This window comes from Phocoena phocoena, chromosome 1, assembly GCF_963924675.1.
Source record: "Phocoena phocoena chromosome 1, mPhoPho1.1, whole genome shotgun sequence".
NCBI lineage: Eukaryota > Metazoa > Chordata > Mammalia > Artiodactyla > Phocoenidae > Phocoena > Phocoena phocoena.
In genome coordinates, this window is record NC_089219.1 from 38,022,229 (window position 1) to 38,034,382 (window position 12,154).

The 12,154-nt window shown below is 37.1% G+C and overlaps 1 protein-coding gene across 3 annotated transcripts in view; it reads right to left on the reverse strand.

Moving 5' to 3' along the window:
- The window catches only part of PIK3R3 (phosphoinositide-3-kinase regulatory subunit 3), an 80,334-nt gene that overhangs the window by 20,121 nt on the left and 48,059 nt on the right, over positions 1-12,154 (reverse strand). For all 3 annotated transcript variants that reach the window (XM_065898224.1, XM_065898223.1, XM_065898221.1), the window contains 3 exons: positions 11,874-11,972; positions 3,721-3,901; positions 3,204-3,329 (listed from right to left, as the gene is read on the reverse strand). In XM_065898224.1, coding sequence (XP_065754296.1) covers positions 3,204-3,329; positions 3,721-3,901; positions 11,874-11,972 — 406 coding nt within the window. The remainder of the gene's footprint in view (positions 1-3,203; positions 3,330-3,720; positions 3,902-11,873; positions 11,973-12,154) is intronic.

Consider the following 12,154-nt stretch of genomic DNA (forward strand, 5'->3'; position numbering starts at 1 on the left):
CTCTCTGTCTCTCTCTCTCTCACAAACACACATTCACACTCAAATATAGCTGTAGTTGCCGGTATCTGCATCTTACAGATGGGAACTTGAAGCATGGACAAGTGATGTCTCTCATGGGACATCACTAGTTTTTAACATAACCAGGATTAGAAAATAAATCTCCTAAATTCCAATTCAGTCCATTTTATATTTTTTAAAAAGGTAATACATGCACAGAGAAAAAAATAAATCAAACAATACAAAAGAATAGTAAAGATTAAGTTCCCAACTCCTGCACCCTCACTGCCTTAATTACCTTCCCCAGAGAGTATGTCAGTTTTTGACCAGAGATATTCTGAGTACATATAAATATATAACACCTTCCAAATTCTTTCTTTAACCATAAATGACAGTATACCACATATATTTTTCTTTTTTTAAATTATTTATTTATTTATTTATTTGGCTGCATCGGGTCTTAGTTGCCAGCGGAATTTTCATTGCAGCATGTGGGATCTTCTGTTGCAGCACACAGGCTTCTCTCTACCACATATATTTTTCTGTACCTCACTTTTTTTTTTTTACTTAATATGTCTTAGAAACCACTAAAAATCAGTAAATGTAGACTGCCTTATTCTTTTTGATGGTTATAGAATAATTTCATTTCATTTTTTTGTTTTTTTTAACATCTTTATTGGAGTATAATTGCTTTACAATGGTGTGTTAGTTTCTGCTTTATAACAAAGTGAATCAGTTATACATATACATATGTCCCCATATCTCTTCCCTCTTGCATCTCCCTCCCTCCCACCGTCCCTATCTCACCCCTCTAGGTGGTCACAAAGCACCGAGCTGATCTCCCTGTGCTATGCAGCTGCTTCCCACTAGCTTTCTATTTTACGTTTGGTAGTGTTCATTTTGTTTTAAAAAGAAGAAATGCCATTTTTGTTACAGAATAATACATGCATATTATTTTTTATTATTTCCTTCTTTCTATTTTAACTGTATTTTCCCCAAATCTCTCTAATTCTATTCCCAAAACATCCCAGAATGTTTTTATAAAGTCTTCTCCCTTCAGGCGAGTAGGTACACCCACAGCTGAAATCATGTACACACAATTCTAAATGCTGTCTCCTTTACCTGAAACTACATCATTAGCATTTCTCAGGTCATCAGGAATTCCTAAGAAGCACTTAATAACAGCAGTTGCCTCTGGGGAATGGGGACTTTTACATTGTGTGATATAATTCATAGAATTCAGCAACATTTATATTGAATTTAACATACATATTTACATAACTTTTTCACTTTTTAAAAATCAAGAAGTTTTAAAATAATTTCTGAAAACTATTCTAATAGCTGTATAACCTTCTATTATATGTATGATAATTTCACCATCCCTAATGTTGACCACATATGTTGATTCCTCAGTAACTTTTTCCCCATTCTAACTCAAACACCAACCTCATCACAGATAATGCACCTAGAAGAGGTAAAGGAATACAGAAAAGCTGAAATTTGCAGTGTAAAAAAAAGCATACACACACAGGCACACCACAGACACAAGTATCAGAAAAGGGAAAAAAAGTTATTAAAATCATTCTGAATAACTAATTAACTAATAAAAGAAAACCTGAAAATAAAATGAAATCAAACATCTCACATAGAAAAATGGACCATTACGGCAATTCTGGCCACTGTAATCCCACACCTTTCCCCAGTCAGCACTATATCTCATACCTAACCTATAATCCTCACAGGCCAATATTCCCTAATAAACTCCTCCAGTCCTGAGGTTCCTGGTGCAGTCTCTACCTTTACACTGCCCACCACAGACACTAGCTTAGAAATAAGATCAAGGGCTTTGGGGCTGAGAAATCAAGAACATTAATTCTAGGGTCAAAACAAGGTACCATGAAGCACAGTAATACTGGAATACCCTTCACAGTTAACAATTATAAACTATAGACATATTAAAAAAACAAGTATTTCACATTATAGTCCAATTGTCAAAACACAAAGAGAGAATTTTGAAAGCAGCAAGAGAGAAGCAACCTGTCATATACAAATGACCCCCAATAAAATTAATAATTGATTTCTCATCTGAAACATAGAAGCCAGAAGGCAGTGGGTAGGCATATTTAAAGCCCTGAAAGAAAAAAAAAACCATCAACCAAAAATTCTATAACCAGCAGTACTGTCCTTCAAGAATGAAGGAGGAGAAATTAAGATATGCCCAGATAAACAAAAGTTGAAGGAGTTTGTTACCACTAGACCTGCCCTACAAGAAATGCTCAAGAGACTCCTTCAGGGTGAAATGAAAGGACACTAGACAGTAACTCAAAGCTACATGAAGAGGGACTTCCCTGATGGTCCAGTGGCTAAGACTCCAAGTTCCCAGTGCAGGGAGCCCGGGTTTGATCCCTGGTCAGGGAACTAGATCCCATGTGCTGCAACTAAGATCCCACATGAGGCAACGAAGATCCCGCGTGCCACAACTAAGACCTGGTGCAGCCAAATAAATATTAAAAAAAAAAAAAAGCTACATGAAGAAATAAAGAATACTGGTAAAGGTAACTGGATAAGTAAATATAAAAGCCTATATGATTTAAAGGACAAATGCATAAAACAATAATTATAAATCTATGCTAACTGGCAATGTATAAAAATGTAATCAGTGGTAGTAACAATATAAAGGGGGAGGAATAAAGATGTATAGGAGCATGGTGTTTATACCCTATTGAAAACTTATTCAGTAATAAGTTGGTATTATTCAAACCAGTTTATTTGATATTAAAAGATATTAATATGAAAAAGAATACGTATACATATGTATAACTGAATCACTTTGCTATACACCAGAAACTAACACAACATTGTAAATCAAGGATACTTCAATTAAAAACAAAAAGATATTAAGACAGCTTAAACAACAAGGTCCTACTGTATAGCACAGGGAACTATATTCAATATCTTGTAATAACCTATAATGGAAAAGAATCTGAAAAATAATTTTTATATATAAATATATATAAGAATTTATATATGTAAATCAACTATACATCAATAAAAAGTAAATTTAAAAACTTTTTAAATTAAAAAAGATATTAAGACAGCTATAGATTGTTAGGTGAATTATAGAAAATTAAAAAATTATAGAAAATCCGATATAACTATAATACTTATTGCATACTTATTGGCCTAAACAACAAAAATATACTAACCTGGGATGTTCTGGTATATTCTTCATATAGCCTGTCATACTCTTTACTCTTTTCCTGATACTGAGAGTGATACTCTTGCAGTTTTTTACCTACTGCATCAATGTTATCTTCTTTTACCAACTGATCCTATACAGGTAAACAAAAGAAATAAAGAATAGGAAACATAAACAGAAGTATTTTTATATAAAGTTAATAAACACATACAACAAGCTATTAAGGAGTAGTAGCCACAAAATAAGTTCTAAAAATATCTTAAATCTTAAGTATGAAATTTTAAACGTCTAAATTTCTTCTTTTTTCTAACTGATAAGCCTGGTAAGTCAGAATCAAATGATGTTGTTAAATAATGACTTGCCAATTAGCTATCAAGAGCTTGTGTAATCATGGGACTTCCCTGGCGGTCCAGTGGTTAAGACTTCACACTTCCACTGAAGGGGGCACAGGTTCGATCCCTGGTGGGGGAACTAAGATCTTGCATGCTGCACAGCACAGCCAAAAAAAAATTGTGTACTCATACCTGTTGGTATCTGGACACTGGGTACATCAGCTTCACATCAAGTTTGGGATTGTACTGAGCAAGAGATTCATGATGATAGTGGCTAATGAGCTCCACCACAGAATTAAATGTCAGAGGATCAGAAAAGCCATATTTACCATCTCGATGATAGATCTTTATTAGCTTATTATTGCCTCCCTTCCTGTGAACAAGACAACAACTGTAGATTTTTTTCCCAAAAAATTCTATTGAAGTACTACTTTCACATGGAGATATGAAAGCTTGGTATTACATTATAAACAAGTTTTTACTATGTTAATGAAACTGGAATGGGTAAAAAGGCACATGTTATGTGTGTAGAAGTATACATAATATCATATTTTTTTACAACTATTTCTTTTGTCTATAAAATATCTTGGTTACTAAAGGTCAGCATACTCACACAGCTTCCAGTATCAACAAATTTAGCAAAAATAATCACTAAGAAAAATCAAAACACAAGTAAATTGTACCTTTTGTTTATTTTCTGAATGAATTTTTAAATTTAAATTCTATATCAGGAAGAACAGGGACAATCTCTTTGGGATCTAAAGATACGTGGTTGTGTGTCTGTGGAGGGAAGCAGAAGCAATCTCTACGTGAAGGGGGATGATAACCATTTGTCACACATACACCAACACAGCACTCAAGGTTTTATTGTTAATGCACAAACATAATTAAGCTCCTTGAATGATTTATAACAGAGCAATTAATCTAGCACCTTACATTATTTTTTCTTTTATATTTGCTTATAATTCTTGGAAATGACTATTTATTTAGGCTATCACAATATGTAAATGATTCAACTGTCATTCAACTGTTTTACAAAGTACAGCTTTTGAAGAGTCATTTATATTAGATGGATGTAATCTGATGCTTGAATAGTTTAGACCACTTTTGCTTACTGAGTCATATCCAATGGTCCCTTAAAAGATAATTTATAACCAAAGCTTAAAATGGCAATGTTTTACAAGTCCCATAAGGTATAATCTAAAACCAGAGCAGATGTATTCATTATATCATAGCAAAATACTGCACCATTCCCACTCAACTGTTCTTATAGCAGAATGCAGACTTAATGGGGAAAAAATATGCTTCTGTATCTCTTTATGCCATGCCATTACACATGATAAATGAACCACTGGGATTTGTGAAAGGTCAAACACAATTGGTTTGAATCTATGGATTGATTTAAATTTAATGCTCAGAAGGTCAGTGTTTAGATGGATGAAGAACTATTCCTGTAAAATGTACATTAGAAGGACCACCTAATCATATGCAGTTTCTATAGGTGTATATACCCACACATATACCCACAATAAATGCAAGCTGGTCTTTCTGCTAGAGAAAAGCTAAAAAGCACTCATTCATTCAAAAAAACTTATTGAACATCTACTATGTGCCAGGAACTGTATGAGGCACAGTGGACATAATGATAAGCAGGCCAGATATAGTACATGCTCTCACAGAACTTCCAGTTCAGCAGCATGAGGAATGTATCTCCATATTTATAAAGAGGATAAAGAATTTTTCATTAAGATAGAACATATAAAATATACAACTAGATATATCAACTGGTATTAAGTCCTTTGGAAAAAAAATAAAGCAGAGTAAAGGGAAGAGATCATTCTGGGGGTGGAGAGATTGCTATTTTATACATGTTAAACAAGGAAAACCACTCTGTTCAGGTGACATTTAGCAGAGTCCTAAATGAATTGAGGGAGCTAGCACAGCAGATATCTGGGGAAGAAGTTTTCCAGACAGAGGGAACGGCAAGTGCAAAGCCCCTGAGGTAGAAGCAAGCTTGGCATATTCCAGGCACAGCAATGAGGCCAGTGATGCTGGGGCTGAATGAGCAAAAAGGAGAGTAGTGGGAGACAAAGTAAAAGATATAAAACGAGCTTAGATCATTTAATAGCCTATGGGTCATCGTAATGGCTTTGGATTTTGCTGAGTAAGACAGGGAAACACAAGAGGGTCTGAGCAGAATGATATCATCTATTTCGTGTTTTAAAAGGCTCATTCTAGCTGCTAGGTTGAGGTGAGACCATTCAAAGTGGGAAGGGGTAGAGTGGAAAGATAATCTAGGCAAGACATGATGGTGTCCTGGACAAGGGTAGTAGCAGTGGAGACACTGAGAAATGGTGGGATTCTGAATATATGTTGAAGAGAGAGCTGACAGGATATGCTGTGGCCTGGATATGGATATGAGAGAAAGAGACAAGGTAAAGATGATTTCAAGGTTTTTATCTTAAGTAGCCAGAACGGAATTGTCATTTATTGGAGTGAAGAAGGATATATAAAATAACATGTTTAAAGAGGAAAAAACATTTTTGTTTTAGACATGTTACATTTGAGATGCCTAGTGAACATCCAAGAGCAGAGGATCCTGCAGCCTATGTGAAGAATCTAAAGTTCAGGAGAAAGTTCTGGGCTAGATGTATTAAATCAGGAATTGTCAGCCTATAGATGTTATTTGAAGATGAACATAGTTGAATAAGAGAAAAGGTCCGAGGTCTAAGTCCTGGGGTACACCAATGTTTAGTGGTCAGGGAGATGACAAAGGAAACCAAGAGAGGGGAATTAATAAGTAAATGGTATCCAAAAAAAGCAATTAAAAAAAAAAAGCATTTCAACAAAGAGGAAATAATCAACTGGGTAAATGATCTTGGGGCTTGGCAAAGTAGAGAATCACTAAGTGATCTTGACAAAATGGTTTCAGTGGAATGGTAAGGATGGAAGCCTGACTGGAATGGATTAAAGAGAATGAAAGAAGAGATAGAAGAAATGCCTATAGAGAACTGTCTTGAGGAATACTGCTGTAAATGGAAGCAGAGAAATAAGGAAATAGCTGAAAAGAGAAAGAGAGTCAAGGGAGTATTCTTTATTTACTATTCCTAAGTGAGAGACAGTATAGCATATTTATATACCGATGGGAACGGCTCAGTAACGAGACAAAAACTGTTGATACAAAAGAAAGGACAAGATAATTCCTAGGGTGATGTCCTTGAGTAGGTTAGAGGGATGGGATGGGATCCAGTCCACAACAGGATCTTGGACAAGGACATGAATGGAACAGGAAAAAGGCAGAGTATTTACATTCATGTTGACAGCTATAGCAACAGGAGCATGATGGAATTATGGCTTCTAACTGCTTCCATGTCCTCAGAGAAACAGGAAGCAGCTTGTTAAACGGGAAGGAGGTGGGTTGTTGATCTGAAGAGAAAAAAAAGTATATGTGAAATTATCATCTAGGAAAAGTGAGAGAGCAAATGGATTGCGGAAATGCAAATTTAGCTGGGCAGTACTAAATGCCCACTTAAGATTAGCAGTCACAAAGTTAATGTGAGACCAATCAGCATGATGTATTTTTCTCCACATTCAGCTGCCCAGGTATAAGCAAAAAATAGATGGAGAGTTGAATTTAACAAGTGTTGGTATATAGTTAGACGACTACTATGAAGGGAGAGAGGAGCAAGTTTGGAGAGAGGATATATTCACAAGGGTAACTTTAATAGTGGACCATGGACCCTAAACAGAGAAGGAGGGAAGTAAAGACATGAAGGAATTGTGGTGGTGGATTTTTAATTATGCCTCTCCCTCACTGTAATCTTCTTGAACAGAAGAATCATGCTATTCCTTCTTATATCCTAGCACCTGGCCCAATGCCTGGCATATATCAGATTCCTAAAGATTTGTTAACTATCCAGATTTTCTATAATAAATACTATTTGCTGATTTTTTAAATGGTTACTGAATTGAAAAACCACTACCTTCTCATCACCTACTCTCTGCAGTCTGACTTCACTCTCATTCCTCTCATTTGAGGGTCACCAAATTCAGACTCTGCTCACTTCCTCTATCCCAGGCTCAGATTCTTTGCAGTGACTGAAATTTCCCTACTCCCTTCCTTCCCTCCATCCCCACTTCCTTCTTAATATTTCATACTCCCATGACCTCTAGGACATTACTCTTTTCTCTCAACCTCTTAGACTGCTAAACACAGTTGTTCCCTTAAAAAATTTGCCTTCAGCCTCTACCCATTTTTTCCAAAATAAACTCTTTCTTTAAAATTCCAATTATTCTGTATAGATGGTACCTGAATCTTTTTCTGGCCCTATACTCTCTCCTAAGCATTAAACCTAAATTTCTAGCCATATTCTAGATATTTTTTAACCTGGAAGTTCTGAAGCAGCTAAAAATCAACTGCTCCTGGCTCTCCTATTTCTATAAATGGCACATTCATTCTAAGCCCCGCAGGGGTCAAACCAGTCACTTTTAACTCCTCCTCAACCTCATACCTTTTCTATTATCAAATTCTTTTAGCTCTTAGCTCCACATTGCCTCTTACTTTGATTCCTCAACTCCATTCCTAGAGCCACCATCCTACGTAATAGTTCATTTAATCTTTCAATCATGTCATTTTCCTGCTTAAAACCTTTTATTAATTTTTTTTGCACTCAGAAATAAAGTTCAAATTCCCTACCATGGCTCATCAGGCTCTCTGCATTGGGCTCTTCCCCACTTTCAACTTCATCTCCTACCACTCTGGTTCACACTGGAAGCCAGGCACAGCAGTCTCTGCATTCATTGGATCCACCAAATCTTTCCAAAATCAGTGTCTTTGCATTTTCTGTTCCCTCTCCCTGGAACACTTTTCTGGCTGGCTCTTTCTAATCCTTCAGTTTTCCAAAGTCATATCCTCAGAGAGGCCCTCATGAAAACTATGTGAAATTCCCTTTCCTCATATTCTGTTATCAGATAACCTTATGTATTCCCTATATAGCACTTCATACACTGTGAAATTATCTTTTCTTTTTTTTTTATTGAACTAAGTTGATTTACAATATTGTGTTAGTTTCAGGTGTACAACAAAGTGATTCAGTCTCATTTCTTTTTTGGCTGTACCTCGCAGCTTGCGGGATCTTAGTTCCCCAACCAGGGATTGAACCCAGGGCCATGCCAAGTCCTAACCACTGGACTGCCAGGGAACTCCCTCATTTCTTTTTTATGTGTTTATTTTGTCTCCCTCTCCCCCACTAATACCCCTTCCCAAATATAAACACTATAGACAAGAGACCATGTCTGACTTGTCCATCATTTCCTTTTCCTAGAACAATGTGGGCACTCAATAATATTAAATGATTAAAGAATAAATCTAATTCTGGATGATCATTCCCTCTCAATTAATAATAGCCTTTTAACTCTTTACTAGTCTCTATCCTCTTTTATTTTTTTCTATTCAAATATGGTCTGATCATATAACTTCCCTATTTAAAAAATGAAATGGGGGACTTCCCTGGTGGCACAGTGGTTAAAAACCCACCTGCCGATGCAGGGGACAGGGGTTCAAGCCCTGGTCTGGGAAGATCCCACATGCTGCGAAGCATCTAAGCCCGTGCGCCACAACTGCTGACCCTGTGCTGTAGAGCCCGCAAGCCACAACTACTGACCCCACGTGCCACACCTACTGAAGCCCACGTGCCTAGAGCCCATGCTCCGCAACAAAGAGAAGCCACTGTAATGAGAAGCCTGCTCACCGCAGCTAAGAATGGCCCTGCTGGCTGCAGCTGGAGAAAGCCCACATGCAACAACGAAGACCCAACGCAGCCAAAAATAAATAAATTTTTTAAAAAAATGAAATGGTTCCCCCTCCTCCCTATGATAATAAACACAAACTCCAAATTTTAGAATTCAAAGCCCTCTTCAACATGACCCTTTTCCAACCTTCTATCCCCTACTGCTTTTTCCTCTTTTCAAATGTTACCCTCTAGGCAAATGGGATTGCATCTCACAGAACAGGACTCTAGTTCCTCACCTTCATATCTTTGTTCCTATTGTTACCTAATCCTGCAAATCTTCTCTCCCAACTTTCTACATATCCAAATCTGTTAGGAGGTAACTATGAAATATAAGCAAGAAGATGGTGGCTTAGATTTGGATGGTAGAGAAGTGTTAAGAGATTATGGATGTAGATTTGGAGGTAGAGTTGGCAGGGCTCGTTTAATGATGGATTGGATGTGAGGCTGAGGGAAAGGGAGGAAAAAAAAGATTTGTGGTTCTAGTAACTGTAGAGATCGTGGTTCTGCTTCTGAAAAAAGGAAAGACTAGAAGAGAAACAGTCTGGGTAGAGGAGATGCATTAGAAATCAAGAATTCTGCTTTGATTATATTAAAATTAGTATGTCCTCTAGTTATCTAAGTAGCAACTGGATATATGCATCTGGAATTCAGGAGGTCAGAGCTGGAGATAAGGTTTATGAATCATCACCATGAAGCTGTATATTAAAGCCATGGGAGAGGACAAGCTCACCTTGGGAGAATGGAGAAAAGGAGGCCCAATTCTGAGCCCTGGGATATTGAGCAAAGGAGTTAGGAAGGAAATTAGGAGAGGGTGATGTCACAACAGCCAAGACAATAAACTGTTTCTAAGAAGTGTCTATGACTAATGCTGCTAAGAGGTCAGGTAAGGTAAGAGAGAAGTGGCCATTGGTTTAGCTGTCCGTGTAGAGTAGTAGAGACAGAAGCCTGACTGGAATGGGAAAAAATTAAGCTGAATGAATCACTGTAGAACACTAATTATTCCTCAGCACAACTGAAGTCCTAAGGTATTAATGTCTTTACTAGAAACTGATATAAACCCCAAATTTCTAGCATAAAATATGGGATTATTTTTCCTAAAGATACTAGGCTGGAAAGGCAACAAAGAGATAGATAAGTCTGGATTTGAACTCATCCTCTGCCACTTATAAGCTAAGTGTCTTTAGGACAAGTTTCTTAACAAAGTTAAGCTTCAGTTACTTCATCTATAAAATGGAAATATTAATAATACCTACCTCATAAGGTTGTTTTGATAAATAAATAGATATTGAATGTAAAATGCTTAGTACAAGGAAGTTGTTATTGTCACTATTGTTATCATTATTCTTTTCTTTAGATATTCCTTTAAAAAAAAAAAATCACAAGACTTTATTGCCCTTAGGCTATGTTAATTGTTAAAACTGAATGTGGAAATATCTAATACAGTATCCCCAACCTATTTAAATATATATCCCATCTGGGCTTCCCTGGTGGCACAGTGGTTAAGAATCCGCCTGCCAATGCAGGAGACACAGGCTTAAGCTCTGGTCCGGGAAGATCCCACATGCCACAGAGCAAAAAAGCCCATGCATCACAACTACTAAGACTGCACTCTAGAGGCTGCGAGCCACAACTACTAAAGCCCGTGTGCCTAGAGCCCATGCTCCATAACAAGAGAAGCCACCGCAATGAGAAGCCTGCGCACCGCAACGAAGAGTAGCCCCCACTCACCACAACTAGAGAAAGTCCGTGCACAGCAACAAAGATCCAACACAGCCAAAAATTAATTAATTAAAAATATATCTATAGGGCTTCCCTGGTGGCGCAGTAGTTGAGAGTCCGCCTGCCGATGCAGGGGACGCGGGTTCGTGTCCCGGTCCGGGAGGATCCCGCATGCCGCGGGGCGGCTGGGCCCGTGAGCCATGGCCGCTGAGCCTGCGCGTCCAGAGCCTGTGCTCCACAGCGGGAGAGGCCACAACGGTGAGAGGCCCGCGTACCGCAAAAAAAAAAAAAATATATATATATATAAAGTTTTTTTATAAATATATATACATCCCATCTTTGTAAATATAAAGAATGATACATCCACGTTATGAGATTCTAATACGCCCACATGGATGGCATGATATAGGCTGAGAATTGCTTTATCTTCTACATATCCTCATCAGCCTAAACTATGTTGAGTTTTACTCTCTGAAGTTTGTTATTGGAGGGGTGGATTCCCAGCACATCATTAATAACCTTAGGCTGTGCCCATGACCTCTCCTTCACTCATAAGGTCAACAGTATATTTCTTACTTATTACATTTAGGAATTTTAAGCCTTTTTGTCTTATTGCTACATAAAAATAAAAACTGTTGCCTTTTTAATATTATATTTAAATATTTAAATGTGTAGAAAAAGGACTGTTAGCCAAACTAAAAATTATGTATCTAAATTAAATAAAAATATGAAAAAATTTGTATGTAAAGATTTAAATAAAATACGGGAATCTTTGTATACCCAGAAATCAATAATCCTAGTAGAACCCTAGCCAAAATGCTGAAAAATACTCACCGCAGAGTCAAAGTGTAATCTCCCTGCATTTTTGTTGAGGCATCTCTGACCAAGAAGGTACCGTCTGGCATGTCCCGTAATTTGTCATTTACCTCCTCCCTGAAGAACAGAATTATAGGAAAAATGAAAAAAATGTAAGTGTTGGTTGTTCTTTTCACATATTATCACTAAGACTAGTTGGGAGGTAGGTACGTCTAAGGTTATTGAATCATGGGGGCTGCCAGAGGTCACTTAGTTCCTCCCCGTAGATATTTCTTTCTGTTTTGATTTTTGGTGTTATG